The following is a 21967-nucleotide window of genomic DNA, read 5'->3' on the forward strand; positions in this document are numbered from 1 at the left end:
TCTGATTCTAAATATATAAATTTTATTAAGTTTAGTATTACTAATCAAAGGCTACGGGCCTGAGAAAATTACCCAATTTTTTAAAGAGGGGGGAAACATCCCCTAAAAGTGAAAGAATTTCAATGAAAATCACACCGTCAGATTGAGCGTATCAGAAAATCCTATTACATAGGTTTCAAGCTCATATCTGCAAAAATCTGCAACTTTGTATTTTTTGCCAGAAGAAAAATATACGAATATAGAAGTTAGTTACGTAAGTTAATTTGTAAAGACATCCATTTAGCAAAAGAAAAGTAAAATTTTTATGCAAATAAAAGCTGCATTAACTAAAAAACGATCAGAAATTAAATAAAAAAAAACAAGTTTTTTAACCTGAAAGTAAGGAGCGACATGAAAACTTAAAACGAACAGAAATTATTCCGTATATGAAAGGGGCTGTCCCCACCTCAACGCCTCGCTCTTTACGCTAAAGTTTTTTATTGTTTTAAAAAATAAAGTTGTGAGACAGAGTCAAACTTTCAGTTTAAAAAACTTGTTTTTTTTTTTATTTAATTTATGACAAAAGACAGACCAAGACTTAATACAGCAGACCAGAACTTAATGGAGCATCATTTAATAATTTAGACCTTCATATTTGAAATGTTTGAATATTACCTGTTCATGAATATAACGAATTTAAATTACTATTGCGGAAATTAAAAATCACAAAACAAACAACTTCAACAACAACAAAAAAAAAGAACAAAAGCTACAGCAAACGAGTAAGGCCACTGTGGGCTGGCAGATGCTTATATGTAGACTGAGTAGTTTGCCAGAAAGTTCTGTAAGCCTTGATCCAATATCCAGAAGACTGTAAACAGATATGATATTCCGATTTCTATACCATGGAGGCAGATACAATAGAAAGCGGGAAAACCAGAAATAATACGAATGAAGTGATCTGATCTCTTTTTGATGAAAAATAGTGTAAATTCCAGACAGAAACAAAACCAAGTGATCTGTAAAAACCAAATATAATTTAGCAAGACACCTATTGTATGTACTTCGATTTGCAACAATTTTAGAATAATTTAACTGAATTTTCTTCTTGTATTCAGCAACAACAAGCTTTTGGATAGATTTTAGGGTTTTACTAACATTGATACCCAGCCACCAGAAAGAAGGAACTGACAGGACAGAAAAGGATCTGCAAACTAGAGGGTCATATTATTACTATTAAATGAGAGATATTCACAATTTGAAAGATTAAGAGAAAGTCCAATGGTATGAAGTTTAGATGCAATTGTTGAGACAGACAAAGAAAGCCCCTTTTTAGTCCTACTGATCAAAAGGATATCATCTGAATAATCCAGATAAGAGATGTTAACGGAATTAATTCTTTACTTTTGTTCTTAATTCAAAAATATTTGATTATTACAGCTTGTCCGATTTCTACCAATAATTTTTACTAAGCTTCAAACTTTTGGTTTTATTGTTCATGGTTTTTGAATTGTTGTAATCCTTTGTTAAGATATATACAGATATTTTTGCAATTACCAGTTTTTTTGCTGTTTATGCAATTAAATTTCTTTTCATACTGCAGTCTATTCAAAGATATTTGATTATTACAGCAAGTCTGATTTCTAACAACAAATTCTACTAAGCTTCAAACTTTTGGTTTTATTGTTTAAGGTTTTTGAATTCTTGTAGTCCCTTGTTAAAATATATACAAATATTTTTACACTTACCAGTTTTTTGCTCTTTAAGCAATTTAGCGTACTTCTCTATACCTGAAAATCTTCAATTTTTGCTCACAAGCGTGACAAGTGTTGACAACGTCATTGTAATACTGATGTATATACAAATGATGTCTCTCAAATAAATAGTTTTTTTCCCGAAATTAAGGCTCTTAACAAATTTTCCCAAACTTCTGACCTATCTAAATCCTTTTTTTGTGTACTTCTATGGCTGGCAGAGCTGGTACAAGTGCATAAGAATCAAAATGTTCTACAGAATACTAAATGAATTTTTCATGTAATAGCCTAGCTTCACGTAATAGAACTAGTATAATAGCCTAGTTTATAGGCTAGACTTTTTCCCCAGAAGGGGTCCTTTGGATAAGTCTTTTAGGCTTGAAATACTACCCTCCTTCTCTATGCAGGCTAAAGTAAGGTAGTCCTTGAGCATCAGAGGTTAATCTGGATGACACAACGCGAAGATTGCATTGAAAAGAGCTATAGTTGGTATCATCCATTTTTTCAGTAAAAAAAAAAGCTTTGTAAAGTAGCGCCTAATTTAAATAGATGTGATAGAGTAACCTTAAAAAACCTAATTTATAGTTTTGCATGTTGAATGAACAATTTCTAGTGTAATTGTAGCCAAGACCAGTAAAACATAAATTTGAAAATTCTTGGGACTTGAGGGAAAATTGAGAAAGAAAATTTCTTGTCCCCGTTTTAAAAAAATTATTTTTGAGCAAATTTACAATAGATTGAGCTATCGCTATTTTTTAATGTCTTAGAAAGTATAAACTCCAGTTATTTTTTATGAAAGATAAATTGTGTTTTTTTTTATAGAAAAAATTTAGTGAGTCTTTTTTAAATCTTTAAAATCATAGCAACAGGTCCAAATTTGTCGTGGATCTACTAGAAGCCCACGGTCACTCTGGATCACTAGAAGCCCAGGGAAAAAAAAGTTAAAAATAGCTGTCAAATTTTATTAACAAAACATACTTTTCTGCATTAAACATCCTATTTTTCTATAACAAAAATATGTTTTCCTTAGCCCTTTCCCTTCTCTCTCTTCTTATGACTTTTTGCTGACATTTATTCTTCTAGCATAAATGATATCAGACCCTAGCATTTTTCAGTCTATGACTTAACCTACCTACAAAGGGTGTTCAACTATATTAAATTAAAAAATATACTAACTTTAGCTATAATTTTTACTCGCTCGTTCGAATGGGGTGGGATCTGTACCCCCTCTTTTGGCTTTATTATGGAGTCTTATATACCATCTTATTGGTTTCTATCAATTAGGAACGATTTTCAGCCAAACAAGCAAAAATACGTTTTGTTTTTTATAAAGCTGCAACTAATCATATTTTCAGTTTTATTTCCACATCGAATTGCTGCACTTTCCATCCCTTTTATTTTCTGTATTTCCAAATTTCTAATTATAATTATAGCTACACTAATGACTGTCCATTGAGTATAACAATAATAAACTCATAACTTAAGATTTCGTCAGTTATAGTACAGATGTTACTTACTAGGTGGCTCCACAAATCCAAAAGGTATACACGTATTCTGGCTTAAGGTCAGTGCCCCTAATCCGGAATCGTATAATCTCACCCGTTTGGTCCGAAAAAATTACAAAAAATTAGTAAGGTAGTGCTGATATGCTCCTTCTTTTTCCTTTTTCCAGCGGTCATAATGTAGAACCAGTGGTTGTAGAATATGGTGAAATGGCTTGTTTAAACGTACGATGAAAAACCCAGTGCCCTATTGAGTCATGAAATAGATCGTGCCACAACTAAGTGGCGTTTCTTGCCTTTTTTTTTGCTGGAAAAAAACTGTGACCTATTGAGGGCCACTATGCTGGAGAGTGTAAATTTTGAGATGTAAAGTCAGTTTGTTGTGGTCAAAATTCGTTAACTGGAGATTTACCGTCTCATATCGGGAAAACTAATGACAATAACATTTTGGCATAGGTAGCACAATTATTGTCAACTTTTTCTTCCTAGGATTGTAAACTGTTATGAGAGGGCTGAAGTCTAGCACTTTTTTTTAGTTTTCTCAAAAGGTATTGTTTTCTAACTTAAAAAAGGAGCAATACTTACCAAAAAATGAGGTTTTTCTGTTGGAAACAAAATTCGAAATCGAAACTTAGAACTAACAAGAAAGAATTCTTTTTATAAGTTTTAGGATACAACTTAACTTCTCTCTAAAACTAAGAAAAGAGGAATATATCATAGTAACATTTAAGTCTTTAAATTAGAAAAAAGGTTTTAAAAAAATTAAAGTAAGGAGCAACGTTAAAACTTAAACAGAACAGAAATTATTCCGTATAAGAGGGGACTGTCTCTCCCTCAACCTTCGCTCTTTACGCCACAATAATGCAGTTCTTTAAAAATATTTTAATTCAAATTCAATGGCCCTTTCTTAAATAATTGAGTCTTTCTTAAAAAATTGAGACAAAAAGGAAAACTTTAGCACAAAATATGAAGGTTGAGGAAGGCGAACCTCCCTCGTACACGGAGTAGTTTCTGCTCATTTTAGTTTTTAATGCTGCTAATTACTTTCAGTTGAAAAAAATCTTGTTTTCTTTTTTGGGGCGGTTATTAGTAATTTAGTTGTTATGTTTTTGGTTTTAAATAAAAATGAATTTAATTGAAATTTATGACCGTTTTTCAAATAATGTCAGGAAATCCCATTGCCTCCTCCCACTATGTAAAATTTCCCCTAGAAAAACCCCTTCAGAAATTTTGCTCCTTCCCCGCAGAAATCTCCCCCCCCCCGAATTGGCATATTTCCCAATAACATATACTATATGTAAGCAGTGTACCAATTGCATATCTCCCCCCACAGGGTGTGGGCAGTCATTTCATCCCCGGAGGTATAGTTGTTGAACCTTTCCCATATGGTGAACCAAATGGTTTTCTAAAATTTTGATCTGATGTCCTTGGGGAAGAAGAGGGCGTGGATGGGGGCTAGATACCCTCCAATCTTTTTGGCCATTTAAAAAGAGCACTAGATCTTTTGATTTCCGTTCAAATGAGCCTTCTCCCGATCTTCTAGGATCATTGGCTCGATACGATCACCCCTGCAAAAAACAACAAAAAACAAAAAAAAAACACATCGATGGTCTTTCTTGTGGTAAAAAAAAATAATCAAAACTCCATATTTTTGTAAATAAGAGCTGAAATTTTTACTGTAGGGTTCTGATGGTGTGGTTTTCATTAAGATAACTTGGCTTTTTGGGGTTGTTTCCTCCTTTTTAGGAAATCATGCACATTTTCTCAGGCATTTAGCTTTTGATGGGTAAACTTGAACTTAATGAATTTTATATATTTGGAATCAGTATAAAAAATTCTTTTGATGTGTTAAATAAAAAAGAACAAGCAATTTTTTTAAACTGAAAGTAAGGAGCAACGTTAAAACTTAAAACGAGCAGAATTTATACCGTATATGAAAGGGGCTGCCCCGTCCTCAATACTTCGTTCTTTCCGTTTTTTGTAAGTACTTTTAAAAAGCTTATGATTCTAATTAAACGGCTCTTGTGTTCTGGGAGTCGTTGATAAGGAGTTGGAATGAAGTGTCAGAACAACAATAAATAGTTGATGGGAAGAAAAAAAACAAAAAAAAACAAAAAAAAATGCATACGTGATCTTTCTTCTGCCAAACAATATAAAATTCTACATTTTTACAGATGGGAACTTGACACATTTATAGTAGGCTACGGTTCTCTGAGGACGCCATAAAGAAAGATTTAAAGGAAATGGGAACTTCCGGGGCGGGTGTAAAAAGGGAGGCTTTGAATCGATTGGGGTGGAGGAGGAGCGTGCGTAGCTGGGTTGGCCTCAGGCGGCTTGGTGCTGCGATGAGTTGTTAGTAGTAGTTAGTTCTCTGATACGCTGAGTCTGAAGCTCCGGTTTGGGATAAGATTCCTTGACGTTTAGGGTATTTTCCCCCTCTTTTTCGAAAATCCGGCAAATTTTATCAGCCTCATAGCTTTTGAGATATAAGCATTAAACTTAATAAATCTTATATATTGGGAATCAGCATAGAAAGCAATTTTGTTTTACTTATCTTGTTATACAAATTCTGTTTTTTTTATAATTTTGGTTACTATTGGGCCGAGTCGCTTCTTACTTACAGTTCGTTACCATGAACTGTTTGATCTATTGTTATAAAAAATTTTGTTTAGTTTCGGTTACTATTGGGTCGAGTCGCTCTCGTGTTTACATACTACATTGCTATTGTATTCCCTGGTGCAAATTTTATTCTTATGTGATTACAATTTTATTCTAAAATCTATTTTTATACAATACACACCGGATTTGTTAGTGTCAACACCTATCACAGAATTTAAACTAACATTTAACAAAACTGAGAGAGATGCACATGTATTTAACGGCGAAAAGGCACTAATAAATCACTAGTAATTCCGCTACCAAATTTGGCCTACCTATGGACGATTCTCTGCCAAAAATTTAGTATCTATTATTTTGCTTTTAAGTGAGTCTTCAAAATTCCTTTTTTGTTTTATTAAAGCAAAATATGGGAATTGTTGTAAGGTCTTCGAGATTCGCCCTAGGAAAATATACGAATAATATTTTCCCACGCATATGTAAGTTGATTTAGCCTGTTATGCCAGCTTGCAGAATTAGCTGCAAATTAAGCATTTTTGTGATTTTATTCATTTATTCAGGTTTACAGCGTAATTCAGGTGTAGCAGCGCTATCGTTGCTGTTTTTGTTTTTTATCGCTATCGTTAAAAGAAAAAATAGATGCTAACTTTTAGCAGATAACAAACTTTTTTAATACCGTTTAACCAAGAAAAAGAAGATTGATATAACGTTGAGACGTATTGCTAGAGTCAACAACGGAAATACATTAAAAACAAAAGAATACCGAAACGTATGGATCAGATTCTGTTCAGATTTGCTTCGCCGTTTCATGTGTCGAACCTTGTGTAAATTTAATCTAGGGTTCGTTCAACAACGCATAACAGAAAAAAAAATCAGCCAATCATGGTATTATAACAGCAAAATAATTAAAGAATGATTTTTTAGTTGTCAACCATTTTAGGATGAAGGAAATAACAAGTAATTAATCATGAATGATAATTGACCGGGAACGCAGCCCTAGGTATAACATGGTTAAAATTGATAAACGTGAGAAAAGACGGCAAATGTTCTTAGTGCGCTTTCAGTGATCCGAGATACGGTGAATGCTTGACTCCAAATGAATATCTCTTGCCTCCCTCTAGATGCACCTGCAAGAAATAAACCAATTAATTTAAATTCTCATTTATTCATATTATAATTAGTTCTAGTTAGCATATATCGCAAATGGTTTTATTTTTATTTTTTCTTAAGGCTGGAGCATAGGGCTGCAAGGAATACCGTAGTCAGCTTTTCTTCCTGATTAAATAAAAAAAAACAAGTTTTTTAAACTGAAAGTAAGGAGCGACATTAAAACTTAAAACGAACAGAAATTATTCCGTATATGAAAGGGGCTGTCCCCTCCTCAACGCCTCTCTGTTTACTATAAAGTTTGACTCTTTCTCAAAATTTTATTTTTTAAAAAAATAAAAAACTTTAGCGTAAAGCGCGAGGCGTTGAGGAGGGGACAGCCCCTTTCATATATGGAATAATTTCTGTTCGTTTTAAGTTTTAATGTCACTCCTTACTTTCAGTTTAAAAAACTTGTTTTTTTTTTATTTATTTTCTGATCATTTTTTAGTTAATGCAGTTTTTATTTGCATAAGAATTTTACTTTTCTTTTGCTAAATGAATGGGTTTACAAATTAACTTACGTAACTAACTTCTATATTCGTATATTTTTCTTCTGGCAAAAAATACAAAGTTGCAGATTTTTGCAGATATGAGCTTGAAACCTATGTAATAGGGTTTTCTGATACGCTGAATCTCACGGTGTGATTTTCATTAAAATTCTTTCACTTGTAGGGGATGTTTCCCCCCTCTTTAAACAATCGAGTAAATTTTCTCAGGCTCGTAGCCTTTGATGAGTAATACTAAACTTAATAAAATTTATATATTGAGAATCAGCATTATAAACACATTCTTTTGATACATTTATTGACATCAAAATTACGTTTTTAAAAATTTAGATTAATATTGAGCCGTATCGTTTGTTTTTTTATCGTTTTTTTTTTATTACGTATATGTTATTAAGTATATAAGAGGGTTATCCTCTTAATCGAAAACAAGGTCTTTACGTTAAAAGTTAAAAAAAATTTTTATTAACAAACCCCTAAATCACACAGGCCGTTTAATTACAATAGAATAGATAGCTCTGTTGAAAGCACTGAAAAAACTGTCGCGTAAAGAGCGAGGTATTGAATTGGAAGAGACCCCCCTCACATACGTTATAATTTCTGTTCGTTTTAAGTTCTAATATTCCTTCTAACATTTCAGTTGAAAAAACTTTTTTTTTTTTTATTTAATTTCTGATAGTTTTTTAAATAATTCTTGGAAATCCGGCGCCCCCTTCATAGAAAGGTCCCTTCCCCCAAAGAAACATCCTCCACGGAAATATTCTCCAGATTAACCCCCTCCTCTAGCCCCCCTCCCCTCCAGAAAAAATCCTTCCTGAAAATGGTTGTATACTTCCCAATAACCAATAAATAATGCTGGCAAGTCTGGCGCCCCCTTCATGGCAATTTCCTTCCCCCATGAAAACTTCCTTCATGAACAGATCCTCCAACATAACCACCGACCCACCCTTCCCTCCCACTACCAGAAAAAAAACCTCCTGAAAACTTCTGTATACTTCCCAATAACCAATACTATATGTTAACATTGGGTAAAGTTCATAACTTTTAGCCCTCCCTCTGGGAAATTCGGGGGATTAAGTCATCCTAAAAGACATATTTATCATATTTTCGAACATGCTGAACAAAATGGCTATCTCAAAATTTTAATCGGGTGACTTTCGGAAAAAAATTAGCGTGGGAGGGGGCCTAGTTGCCCTCCATTTTCTTTGGTCACTTAAAAAGGGCACTAAAACTTTTAATTTCCTTTCCAATGAGCCCTCCCATGATATTCTAGGACCACTGGGTCGATACGATCACCCCTGGGAAAAAGAAAAAACAAAAAAACAAATAAACAAACAAACAAACAAATTAACACGCTTCCGTGATCTTTCTTCTGGCAAAATATGTAAGAGTCCGCATTTTGTAGATATGATCTTAAAAACACGGAGGTATGGTTCACTACAACTCATTATACGAGTGCGGGATTTTCATTAAGGTTCTGTCGTGTTTAAAATTTCTGTTCTTCTTTTTTTGAAAATCATCCAAATTTTCTCAGGCACGTAACTGTTTATGTGTATCACTAAACTTGATTAAAATTTTATATTTGAAATCAGCATTGAAATCTGATTCTGTTGATATATCTATTGGTATCAAAAACCCGTTTTCTTGAGTTTCGGTTACCATTGAGCCGGGTCGCTCCTTACTTACAGTTCGTTACCACGAACTGTTTGATATGTGTACAAGCATTGTACATCAAGGCAGGTATCAGTTAAATCCAAAGAGATAGTAGCCTATATAGAGCCGAAATATACAGCTTATCTTGAAATCACATTTTAGTCATCGGTAATTCTGGGGAATCTTATAATGCTAGTGTGATTTGCCTTTTCTATAATGTTTTATGTACACCTGTTCCGAATTAAATTCCCCACAGATTACACATTACTTTGAGTGATGGAAAAAAGGCGGCATTCCATTACAGCATACAAGGGGTTTTAACACATTGAACTGGGGATACATGGGCACACTGTATTGGGAGGTATGGGGCATACTGACATACTCAATTTCAGGGGCTTTTGAGCCGGGAGTCCTGTTCGTCTTTCTTTGAATTACGGTAGGTGTTTTGGGTACAGTTGCGCTTAATGGTAGAGAGCGCTATAGACTGTCGAAGGAATGCAGTGATGGAGACCCGTAAAGCGGGTAATTGCTATCTAAATTGATCGAAGAGCATGGTTTCTCATTGAGTTTACAATATTTAAACTGTTGTTTTCTGGGGTTTAGGCGGGGGAGGGGCCTAGGTTAGGTTACGTATTTAATATATGCTATGTTTTACCCCCCCCCACCCCTAATGTAATCTAATGGAATGTCCCCTAAACAGATTTCTACTAATGCGACCGACGAAGCTCTTTCATTTTGTTTGGCATTGATATGTAGCCTATTTCTTAAGATTAATTAAAAAAAAAACTTTCCGAAAAATAAGTTTTTCAAAGAAAACTAAAGGCCATTTTAAACTTAAGCTCAGCAGATACAAATAATAAAACGTTGGAGCCGTATGGCCTTTACTATAGGCATTGCCTCTGATTTATTTATCAACACTTTGTCATTAAAAAGATGAAACTACTAACCAGGGTCTTGGTAGGTATGCTGGTAAAGGAAGTTTTGTGGGGCCACCTTCACTTGAAATCTTTTACTTCAACTGTTTTCCCCATTATTTTAGATATTAATTTTCTGCGCTTTGCAGCTCCCAAAATGGATGCCTGTGTGCGTTCCTGATAAAATTTGATTTGTAGCAATGCTTTGAACTGTCCGCGCCTAAGATATTACTTTTGGATGCTCTCTTTATGACCACGCAAATAATTATTTTTCATCAAGGTTGTAGCAGTAGCTGTAGCTGCAACCTAGTAAAGAGCGAACTAAAACCTATAGTCACTTAAAATTTAATGACACGCTTTGAAAAAAACTGTCTAGTCAGTCAATAGTTTTCATTTAAAGGTGATTCAGGAAGGAAAACAGTTAAATAGGTTTGTCTTAATAGTAAAAGGTTATTGCGGAAATAATTTCTTCATTTATTTCTCTTCCAAGGCTAGCAGGCTACCATAGGATGATAGATAGATGCTTAATGACTTAATTAAAAGCTACTACTCATATTTATGTGCTTTTCATAAATACGTCTTGATAGCACTAAAAAAATAACATATGCGCTTTACTGAACAAACAAACAACAAATGACCGTGGATTGTCAATTGAATTGACATGTGCAGACATTTCTTGGTTAAGGTTTTGATAATTTTTTATTTATGAAAGTAAGAAAGGTGAAAACATTTCAAACGTATTTTGTTTTCAGTAAAGCACAAATTTTTTTCTGGTCTTGAGAAGGTATAGGGGTTATCAGCCCTACGTTTGTTGATTTCTGCTCGTTTCGAGTATGACTTGTCTGTATACTTTAATTCAGGCTCGTTTTGAGTTTTGTTTGTCCATCTGTTGTAAATTGCCGTTGTTTTACATTAGAAAGTTTGTTTGAATTTAATTTTGCCCAATTTTAACCTGCAAGAGCCCTTTACTTTCCTTTGAAAAACTTGTTTCCTGGGAATAGTTTTTTAAATTGGTCAATTCTTATTTTTTATTGACATAGTCTTTTTCATGGAAAAAAAATATTGTATATCTTTTCAGTTTTCTTCTTTAAGAATCCATAGTATGGGTTTAATATGTATTTTGGAGAAGCTTTTTCAACAATTTTTAATCCTGACACAAACTGTATTTTAATTTGATTTTATAGCTTCTGAAGTTGACCTGAATTATAAAACTTAGTATCATTCTCAAAAAATTCTATCTGTGGTCTTTGACAACCTGGATGCACTTACTCTTTTTCTTTATCAGAGGCAACGCTATAGCGTTGGCTATAGTAAAGGCCATACGGCTCCAATGTTTTATTATTAATATTTATTTATTTTTTTCCCCAGAGGCACTTCATATGGAAGGGGTCGTCGTAGAAACTTCAAAGAGGGCTCATTCGAATGGAAATCGAGGAGTTCTAGTGCCCTTTTTAAGGATCAAAAGTGATTGGAGGGCAACTAGCCTCCCCCCCACGCCTATCATTCCCCCAAACACATCCAATCAAAATTTTGAGATAGCCATTCTGTTCAGCGTAGTTGATTTCCAGATAGAAAATATGTTTTTGAGGAGGACACTCCCCCACAACCCTCAGGGCAAGGGTTTTAAGTTATGCCCAGGGGCCATATACGAACGATGTTGGCACAATGTATTATTTATTATCCTTTTCCTTTAGAGCAGGGCATTTCGTATCGAAGAAGTTGTCGTAGAAACTTCGAAAAGGGCTCATTCAATTGGAAATTGGAGTGGCTTGTGCCCTATTTAATAGTTGAAAGTGATTGAAAGGCAACTAACACCCCTTCCACACCCACCATTTCCCGAAACACATCCAATCAAAATTTTTAGATAGCCATTTTGTTCAGCATAGTTGATTTCCAGATAGAAATTATGTTTTTGAGGAGGACACTTCCCTACAGCCATCAGGGCAAGGGTTGTAAGTTATGCCCTGGGGGCATATAAGGTTTTTATAGAAAGCGTTGTCATAGAAACTTCTAAAAAGGCTCATTTGATTAGAAATTCAAAGAGCTAGTGCCCTTTTTAATAGTCGAAAGTTATTTGACGGCAACTAATCCCCCTCTTACGCCCTACTTTTCTCAAATCCAATCCAAAATTTGAGATAGCCATTCTATTCAACGTAGTTTTAAGTTCTGGAAATTAGGTCTTTGAGGATGACAACCCCCCCACTCCCCGCAGAGCAAGGGTTGTAAGTTATGCCCTGGGGGCATATAAGGTTTCGTATAGACAGCGTTGTCGTAGAAACTTCATAAAGGGCTCATTCAGTTGGAAATTTAAATGGCTAGTTCCCTTTTTAATAGTCGAAGGTGATTCTAAGGCAACCGACACCCCTTCCACGCCCACCTTTTCCCCAACATATCCAATCAACATTTCGATATAGGCATGTTGTTCAACGCAGTTGTAACTTCTGGAAAGTATATATTTGAGCAGAGCACTCTCCCCACAGTCTTCAGGGGAAAGGGTTATAAAGTTATTCCCTGGGGGCATATGTGGTTCTAATGGAAGGAATGCTCATATAAACTTCAGAGAGGGCTCATTTTATTGGAAATAGAAGGTACTAGTTCACTTTTTAATCGTCAAAAGATATTGGAGGTTAGCCAGCTTCCCCCCCCCCCACCCAAACCTCTTTTTCCCAAATGCATCCGATAAAAATTTTAAGATATCTATTTTGTTAAAAATAGTTCAAAGATCATATAACAAAATTTCCTGTGTCGACACAGCCCCCCCGGGCCCGGGGGGAGGTGGTGTAAGTTATGCCCTGGGGGCATATGTGGGTCTTATGGAATGGATGCTCGTAATAACTTCAAAGAAGGCTCATTTGATTGGAAATTGAAAGTTCTAGTTTACCTTTTAAGAGTCTAAAGAGATTGGAGGGCACCTACCCCCCCCCTCCATGCCCTTTTTTCCTCAAACCCATCCGATAAGAACTTTGAGATAGTTTTTTTTAACAGTTCAAAGACCATATAACGAAGACTCTGGGGTTGACACAGCCCCCAAGGGCCCGAGGGCAGGTGCTGTAAGTTATGCCCTGGGGAAATATATGGCTCTCATTGAAGAGATGCTCTTAAAAACTTCAGAGGTGGCTCATATGATTGGAAATTGAAGGTTCTAGTTCAGTTTTTTAGAGTCAAAAGAGATTGGAGAGCAACTAGCCCCCCCCCTAGCCCCTTTTTCCCCAAATTCATCCAATAAAAATTTCGAGATAGCCATTAAGTTAAAAATTGCTCAAAAGTCAGAAAACAAAAACTCAGGTGTCGTCACACCCCCCAGGGCCTGGGGGCATGCGTTGTTATGCCCTGGGGCATATATGAATCGTATGAAAGGGATGCTCGTATAAACTTCAGAGAGGGCTCACTTGATTGGAAATTGAAAGTTCAAGCTCGCTTTTTAATAGTCAAAAGAGATCCGAGGGCAGCTCGCCTTCTTTTTCTAAACCCATCTGATGCAAATTTTGGGATAGACATTTTGTTGAAAATAGTTCAAGGGTCGGATAAGAAAAAAAATTGGTGTTAATACAACCCCCCAGGGCCCAGGGGAAGGCGTTCTTAGTTATGCCCTATGGGCATGTATGGTTTTTATAAAAGGGATGCTCGTATAAACTTCATTGAGGGCTCATTTGACTGGAAATTGAAAGTTCTAGTTCACTTTTTAAGAGTCAAGAGAGTTAAGGGTAACTAGCCCCCCATGCTCTTTTCCCCCAAACCCTTCCGCTACAAATTTTGAGATGCCAGTTTTTTGGTAATTGTTCAAAAATTAGATAACAAAAACCCCCCCAGGGCCCGGGGGATAGGCGTTGTAAGTGTTGTCCTGGGGGCGTATATGATTCTTATGGAAGTGATGCTCGTATAAACTTTAGAGGGGGCTCATTTGATTGGAAATTGAAAGTTTTATTGAGAGTCAAAAGATATCCGAGAGCAACTAGCCCCCCCCCACCCCCTTTTTTTCCCAAGCCCACCCGATAAAATTTTTATAATACCCATTTCATTAAAAATAGTTAAAAGGTCAGATAAGAAAAATTCCTGTGTCGACGGAACCCGCCAGGGCCCGGAGGTGGGCGTTATGAGTAATGCTCTAGGGGCATATATAGTTCTTATGGAAGGGATGCTTGTATAAACCGCGCAGAGGGCTCATTTGATTGGAAATTGAAAGTTCTTGTTCACTATTTAAGAGTCAAAAGAAATTGGAGGGCAACTAGCCCCCCCCCTCCTCCACGCCCTAAATGCATCAGATACAAATTTTGAGATAGACATTTTGTTACAAATAGTTCTAAGTTCTGATAACAAAAAACTCCGATGTCGCCACAGCCCCCCAGGGCCGGGGGTAGGCGTTTTGAGTTATGCCTTGGGGGCATATATGGCTGTTATGGAAGGGATGCTCGTATAAACTTCCTAGAGGGCTCATTTGATTGGAAACTGAAAGTTGTAATCCACTTTTTAAGATTCAAAAGTGATTGGAGGGCACCTAGCCTTCCCCATACTCCATTTATTTTTTCCCAGAGACTCTTCATGTAGAAGCGGTCGTCGTATAAACTTCAAAGGGGGCTCATTCGATTGAAAATCGAGAGTTCTAGTGCCCTTTTCAAGAGTCAAAACATCTGATAAAAAATTTGAGGTAGCCATTTTGTTAAAAATAGTTCAAAGATCATATAATAAAAACTGCTTTACGTATGACCATTTCGTTAAAAATAGTTCAAAGGTTGGATAAGAAAAACTCCTGTGTCGACCCCCCCCCCCCCAGTTCCCGGGGAATACGTTGTAAGTATTGCTAGTAGAACCCTATCAGGAGGTCCCATTGCTCACCCCTGCTGCCACCTACAACTTTTTTGCACCCCAAATAAGGGCATAGCCTCCCTAGGGAGAACACGTGGTTAATGGGGTCAATGACCTCTTTTTCCAAGGTCGATTTATTTGATGTTTCTATGTGTAATGGCTCCGGGGCGAAGGTTGCACATGCGCATTGAATTCTAACGGGAACAATGTTATTGATCTAGGACTCGAAGGGGAAGTGAATTTCCGAGAAATTGATTGCGTAATCGAAGGGGAAGTGGATTTCCGAGAACTTGATTGCGTAATCGATTGCGAATGTCATGGTGTCCAGAAATAGTATTTGTTGTTGCTCTCGAGCCAAAATGTTAAGAGTTTCCCGGAAACAGTTAGATCACGTGTTTCCTTCTCAGCCAATCAGCGAGTCGGATACATCCTCCTTCTCAGCCAATCAGAGACATGCTTACATATGATTTTCCCCGTTACATAACAATTCACCCTTGAGATTTCGTATATAACGGGTGTGCAATGTGATTCAATTATCAGAAAGTATTTTGACGCTTTGTAAACAACAATGGATAAATTTGATCAACTTGAAGCCTTGGCAACTTCAATTTACCATGTAAGTACATTTTTTATTTTCAAACGAATTTTCCATGGACATCCTTACCTCTATATTTCCAGCTAACTCCCCCCGCCCTCGACCATTGTTTTACAACCAAATTCTCGCATATACAAATATAATTTCCATGGACATAGTTACCTCTATATTTCCATCTCACTCCCCCCTCCCGCAACCAATGTTTGAAAATCACAACTGCTACCGAAAAGAAATAGCTTTTCATGAATTTGCTTCCCACTATATTTCCAGATAAATCCCCCCTCCCTCCACCATTGTTTTACAATCCCAAATTCTCGCAAAAAGAAATAGCATTTCGATAAATTCCATCCCTCTATATTTCCAGCTAAATCCCCCCTCCCTCCACCATTGTTTTACAATCCCAAATTCTCGCAAAAAGAAATATCATTTCGATAAATTCCTTCCCTCTATATTTCCAGCTAAATCCCCCCCCCCACCATTGTTTTACAACCAAATTCTCGCAAAAAGAAATACCATTTCGATAAATTCCTTCCCTCTATATTTCCAGCTAAATCCCCCCCCCACCATTGTTTTACAACCAAATTCTCGCAAAAAGAAATACAATTTAAAAAAATTCCTCCCCTCTATATTTCCAGCTAAATCCCCCCCTCCCTCCCACCATTTTCTACTATCCCATATTCTAGCATAAAGTTATTCCCTTTATAATAATTTATAAAAACTCTCATTCCTTCGCCATAACCACGCCCGCAACCCGTGGGGTAACCTCCAATATTCTCGCCAAAAGATAAAGCATTTCGATAAATTCCTTCCCTATATATTTCCAGCTAAATCCCCCCTCCCTCCACCATTGTTTTACAATCACAAATTCTCGCAAAAAGAAATACCATTTCGATAAATTCCTTCCCTCTATATTTCCAGCTAAATCCCCCCCCACCATTGTTTTACAACCAAATTCTCGCAAAACGAAATACCATTTCGATAAATTCCTTCCCTCTATATTTCCAGCTAAATCCCCCCTCCCTCCACCATTGTTTTACAATCCCAAATTCTCGCAAAAAGAAATAATTATCCTTCCCTCTATATTTCCAGCAAAAGACCCCCACCCTCAAACAGTTTTTTACAATACCAATTTCTCTCAAAAATAAATACAATTTCTATACATTCCTTCACGCTATATTTACATCTAAATCCCCCCCCCACCATTGTTTTACAACCAAATTCTCGCAAAAAGAAATACCATTTAGATAAATTCCTTCCCTCTATATTTCCAGCTAAATCCCCCCCCCTCCCTCTACCATTGTTTTACAACCAAATTCTCGCAAAAAGAAATAATTATCCTTCCCTCTATATTTCCAGCTAAATCCCCCCCCCCCCCTGCCTCCCACTCTAATACAAACTCCACTATGCTATCTTTATAGTCGTTAGAAGACTATAAAATATGCTCTGTTTAACCATCTAAACCCCCCACTCCTTACGACTTTAATTCTTGCAATAGAAATAATACTCTTTTTATCGATATAATTCTTGCTTTCTCAATTTCTAAAAGTGACAACCCTTAGCTATTAATAAACCGTTTCTATTTAAGCCGCCGCTAGCTTGACTTAAACATTTCCGCTATGATTTAAACAGGTGATAATTACTGTCACCCCTTTAAAAGTACATCCGGCCTCATAATCCTTACGTTAGCGGCTTAACCAAAGGATCTCACAGTAAAAAGGATAATTTTGATCAAATTAACATCATAGCTTCTTCATCGCAAATTTGACTTTTGCTTTACTGAAAAGGGCCCGGGATTTTTAAGAAAAAGAATAAATAACTTTATTATGCGTAAATTGAATAGCATTTGATTCCTTAGTTTATTATTTTTCTCGTAAATTTTAACTTTTGCTTTACTTAAAATGGGGGGGGAGGGGCGTCTGTGAGACAAATGTTTTCTAGACAAAATTATGGCTAGGTTAGGTTAGGGGAGTACTAACTTTCTTTCTGTGAAAAAGGGGGCAAATTATTTTGAAACTAATTTTTTCTCTTCTTTTTAAGGCCAATTATGAAGAATGCGTGCCCCCTCCACTCAAGAAAGCCAGAGATGAAGAGGCAGCCCCATCAGTGCCAGCCCCAATGCAGCTTGGTTTTAAGTTAAAGAGAGAGTGGACGGCTACCAATCCTGCCGAAGCTATGGAAGATCGTGAAATAGCCGGCCCAGTCGCGCAAGAACATAGCGACGCCGCCCCGTCCACCCTCCAACACGCACTACCTGGTCCTTCGGGTGCCCAAGCCCAGCCGGGGTATGCAAATGTAAGCATTTTTTCCTACCTTTCTATTTATTCATTTTTTTCTTTTACAATCCAAATATAAACTTATCTCTGTGAGATATTAACCCCTATTACATATCTAAATATAGTTTTTTGCAAGGAAACCACTCTGTTCTACTCTTTGACATATCTTCGCCGCTATCTCATAATAATATTTTTAGCTAATTTTCTAGTTTACTCTTTGAGAACCTTTTTATCACAAAATACTATTTTTTCTATAATATTATATTTTTAAGTGGCCTAGAATTAAACCTTTTTTTTCATCCCATTAAAATTATGTCAGAGATATTAAAGGACATTGCCCCCCCCCCCTTTTAAATCAGGTCACTGTTATCACATACATTCAGTAGTCTGCTGAATCGACTCGTAGTGAAGCCGAAAAGGGATACTATACCCCGGACATAATGTCCTCATAGAAAACTGCCTTTGCGTTATAAACTGCCGTTTTATTTAAACACAATTTTCTATGAGGAGGCTATCAAGTAAAGACCACGGTTTTTCAAAAGCTGATTAGTTTCTACCCATTTCCTCCATCTTTTTCGCTTTTCGCTTTTTTTCGACACTGTAAAATTAAAATTTCATAGATTTTAAAAGATGTTTTTCCCCCACTCAATTTGTGTTGGACAGAGATTATAGCATTGCAATCTCTTACACATAGGCCTAATTCTAATTTGCGTAATGATTGTCTAGACAAACGCGCCATGATTTTGCATGGGGAGACATTCCTGAATAAGAATTAACGGTTTTCGAATTTAATTGTACTGTTTCCCAGAGAATACGCTTGGGAACAGAACAGACACGCAATTAAAAATAATCTAGGCTCATTTGGAGTCATAGACAACCTGTACGGGGAGTAGGCGAAACGACTTATTCCGCCTAACAATACGGTTTTTTGGGGCATTAGGTAAACGGCTGGGAGCCGCGGAGCCCGGAATGCGCCGATGGGTCCGGGGAGTGCTGTGGGGGCAAGGTTAGGGACGCGTTGGGGGAAGCGCCACAGGAAGCGCCAAGGGCTCGAGAAGCATCGTAGAAAGTGAGGCAGGCCCTGAAAAGCGCCACAGGGATGCGCGAGGGCTCCGACATGTGTCAAGGGTCCGGAGAGTACCTCCGGGATGTGACCGGGGGCCGGGAGGTGCCACTGGGATGCGTTGTGGCTCCAAAAAGTGCCATGGATGGCCCGGGACGCGCTTGGGGGCAAGGGTAGGGGGGGCGCTGGGGGGAGCGCCGAAAAAAAAAATTTTTTTTTAACACTGAAAATAACCGATCAAATTGTCGCCTTTTATGTCATATCTTAGATTTTCTTCAGTTGAATTAACCAAATGTTATTAAGCAATAATAATCCAAATTTTAAAAGCAGTAGGGGATGATTTGAACACTTTGAAAATAAGTTATTTTTTCATTTATAGGTTGTCCTGGTTCCATACTCCCCATCTCCCCCCTGCTCGTCAGTTGGAGAAGGGGAAGAACATGCACACGTGGAGTCCCCCAACAATTTACTATGTGACGATTTACATCAAATTCCTTTTAATATTGATGAGTTTTTTGCTGATTTTTTTTAAAGTAGATAGTAGCACAGTTGAACAGGGGGACTTGAGCCCGAATACTTTACAAATTTTAAACGATTTTACCGGTAACCCTCCACCCTCCTATACCCTATCGACTCCACTTCGAACAACTGATGTGGAGCATTCGCCAGTTTTTGTTGAACAGCTTGGGGGTGGGGGTAATATACACGCGGGGGAGGGGGGTACAACTCTCCCAGACTTTCAGCTGTCCAACAGAATTTTAAATTATATAGTTGTTTTCACTGCAGTGTTTGGGGACCCTTTTAATTCGCTATTGTGTGGTAATTTTGTTTTTGACCCTTTAGAGATTGTGAACGCATATGTAGACAAAATTCATGCACTTCTGGAGAATCAAATTCAGTTGTGGGGAGGGAGGGATTCAATTAAGGTTTCCATTGTTTTAAAAGTTTTCTATTTGAATGAGGGAAAAAGCGAGGTTTACTATCATTTTATACATTCCGAGATGCGTTTGGTTTATCCAAATTTGGAAAATTTTGAGGGTGTTTTCATAGATTGGGTCGATCAGATTATAGCACATCTTGAGAAATTTAATGAAAACAGTAGTGGGTCTCTAGTTCTTTTTGTTGAAAATTTAAGTGTTAATATTTGTAAATTTAAGAAAGATTTTATTTTAAGAGGGGGGGCAGGGCCTGAGAGGGATACAGTTTTAAATTATAATCCAGATCTAGAAGGTTGTCGTGGGGTCCAGAAGGTCTGTTTTGAAATAGATCATATGTGTTTCAGATATGCTTTCCTCATCTCAGCATTCGAGCCTCTAGCTCGGGACGCTACCAAGACGAATTTAGACAATTGGGCTATACATGGGAAGGAGGGGTCCCATTTCCCAGTTGTAGATTTTTCTTGCTTAGAAGGAAAATATCCAGTGACGCTTCGATCTATTGACATGTTTGAAAGGGCTAATGCCCATTTAAATATCGGCGTTACTGTGGTACAATACGAAACTGAATTTGAAGATGGGGTTCGCTCTAAAAAGAAGGGGGTGGTCTTCCCTGTAAGGGGTCCCTCAGTTGGTTTGGTTAAACACTGGGTTTGGTTGCTTTACACACCACCTAGTCAACCGAACACAATCGGTCATTTTAACCCTATCACTGACATTAGTAGAGTTCTGGGGGAGGGTAAGACTAGGGAGATCCGTTTCTACTGTCCAACATACCTCTACAGATTTTGGAGTGAACTAAAGTTACAAAATCACATGAGGCATTGTAGACGGCATGGCTACCAGACAGTGGAAACGGTTTCTGGGGATAGGGCTATTCTACGATTTAAAAATTTTCAGAACACCCTTCTTCAGTGCAACAAAATATCTTTAGATTGTGAGGCTAAATTGGTGGAGGTGAACGATCCAAAATTTCCAAACTGTGTCACAGAACTCCAGACCATTGCAGTCTCATACGCCCACGCGCAAAGAGATAGTTCTAACACACTGTAGGTTTTCGAAATAGTAGAAAAAGTGAATGAAGGACCTGAGTCCATCCTCAAGGCACTGACCGAACGGATTGGCACGGCTAATTGTTCTATTTCTCGGTTTAGAAATACCCATTATCCAAGAGTGCTGTCTGCAGATGATCGCCTCGCGATTAAAAATAAAAAAATATGTTTGGTTTGTAAGGGAGAGTTTGTAGAGGTGGATAAGGGGACTAAAGGGAAACGTGGGGGAGGGGGAAAGTCAGAGATCAGGACCCTGGGGGGCCGGACCTATCCTCGGGGCGGAGTAATTTTAGAGGAGTTGCGCATCGATCGTGTAATTTAAATGTTAGCCAGCAGTTTTTTATATCTGTTTTTATTCATATTTCAAATTATGACTTAATATTTATTGTACTAGCACTGGAAGGCAGGCACAGGGAGGGAAGGGGAGTAGATTGTCCATGGGTAAATAGTTCTTTTATCTACAAAATCATTCCCAAATCGGCTGAGACGTTATTGCTTCTCAAGCTGAAATGGCAGGCAGTGGATAATGAGCGTATGTGCTGGAATAAAATCAGGTTTTTAGATTCTTTTAGTTTTTTCCCAAGGCATTGAGACAATTGATTCAAGTGCAAAAAAGCGACAATTTTGATAGCTTTCCCTTGCTTAAACAGCACTTTCCAGACAGTGAAATGTATGACCTGTTGACCTGCAAAGGTATCTATTCATACGATGATTACTGTTCTGGCGCACGCTTAAGTGAGGAGAAACTACCTCCAATTGAAGCTTTTTACAATTCACTGACCAACAGTGAATGCACAGTCGAGGAGTATGAGTTTGCCAATAAGGTGTGGTCAAAGGGGGATTGTAAAAATGGGTGGGATTATTGTAGACTGTACTTGGCCAGTGACGTTCTAACTCTGTTGTATATAATCTGTAAGAACACAGACCAGATCTATTCAGAGTTCGGGTTAGATATAGGCTACTATTTTTCTACACCCCATTTAGTGATTTATTTAATTTTAAAAAATAGCAGGGAGTAACTAGGCCTAAGCACCGACATAGATCAACACCTTTTTGTAGAGCGTTAAATGTGGGGGGGGTATGTTTTTCATGGGGACCGTGTCTTATCAACCGATCCGAGCGGACAAAGCACCGGTGCAAAGTCAAATGCAGTGGTCTTGGACATGAACTAATTGT

At 37.2% G+C, this 21967-nt stretch overlaps 2 protein-coding genes across 6 annotated transcripts in view; one reads left to right on the top strand and one right to left on the bottom strand.

Annotated features, from left to right (window-relative positions):
• Window positions 1–21967, top strand: part of barc (RRM1_TatSF1_like and RRM2_TatSF1_like domain-containing protein barc) — a 178427-nt gene that overhangs the window by 28228 nt on the left and 128232 nt on the right. The gene's annotated exons all lie outside the window — the stretch shown is intronic.
• The window catches only part of LOC148955453 (ciliary microtubule associated protein 1A-like), a 67273-nt gene continuing 51278 nt past the window's right edge, over window positions 5973–21967 (bottom strand). For 2 of the 3 annotated variants that reach the window (XM_089102337.1, XM_089102343.1), the window contains one exon: window positions 5973–6978. In XM_089102337.1, coding sequence (XP_088958463.1) covers window positions 6901–6978 — 78 coding nt within the window. In that variant the 3' untranslated portion in view covers window positions 5973–6900. The remainder of the gene's footprint in view (window positions 6979–21967) is intronic. The other variant, XM_089102348.1, reaches the window with a different exon arrangement.

This window comes from Artemia sp. Qi Xiang Cuo, chromosome 2 (assembly GCF_049724085.1).
Source record: "Artemia sp. Qi Xiang Cuo chromosome 2, ASM4972408v1, whole genome shotgun sequence".
In the NCBI taxonomy this organism is placed as follows: domain Eukaryota; kingdom Metazoa; phylum Arthropoda; class Branchiopoda; order Anostraca; family Artemiidae; genus Artemia; species Artemia sp. Qi Xiang Cuo.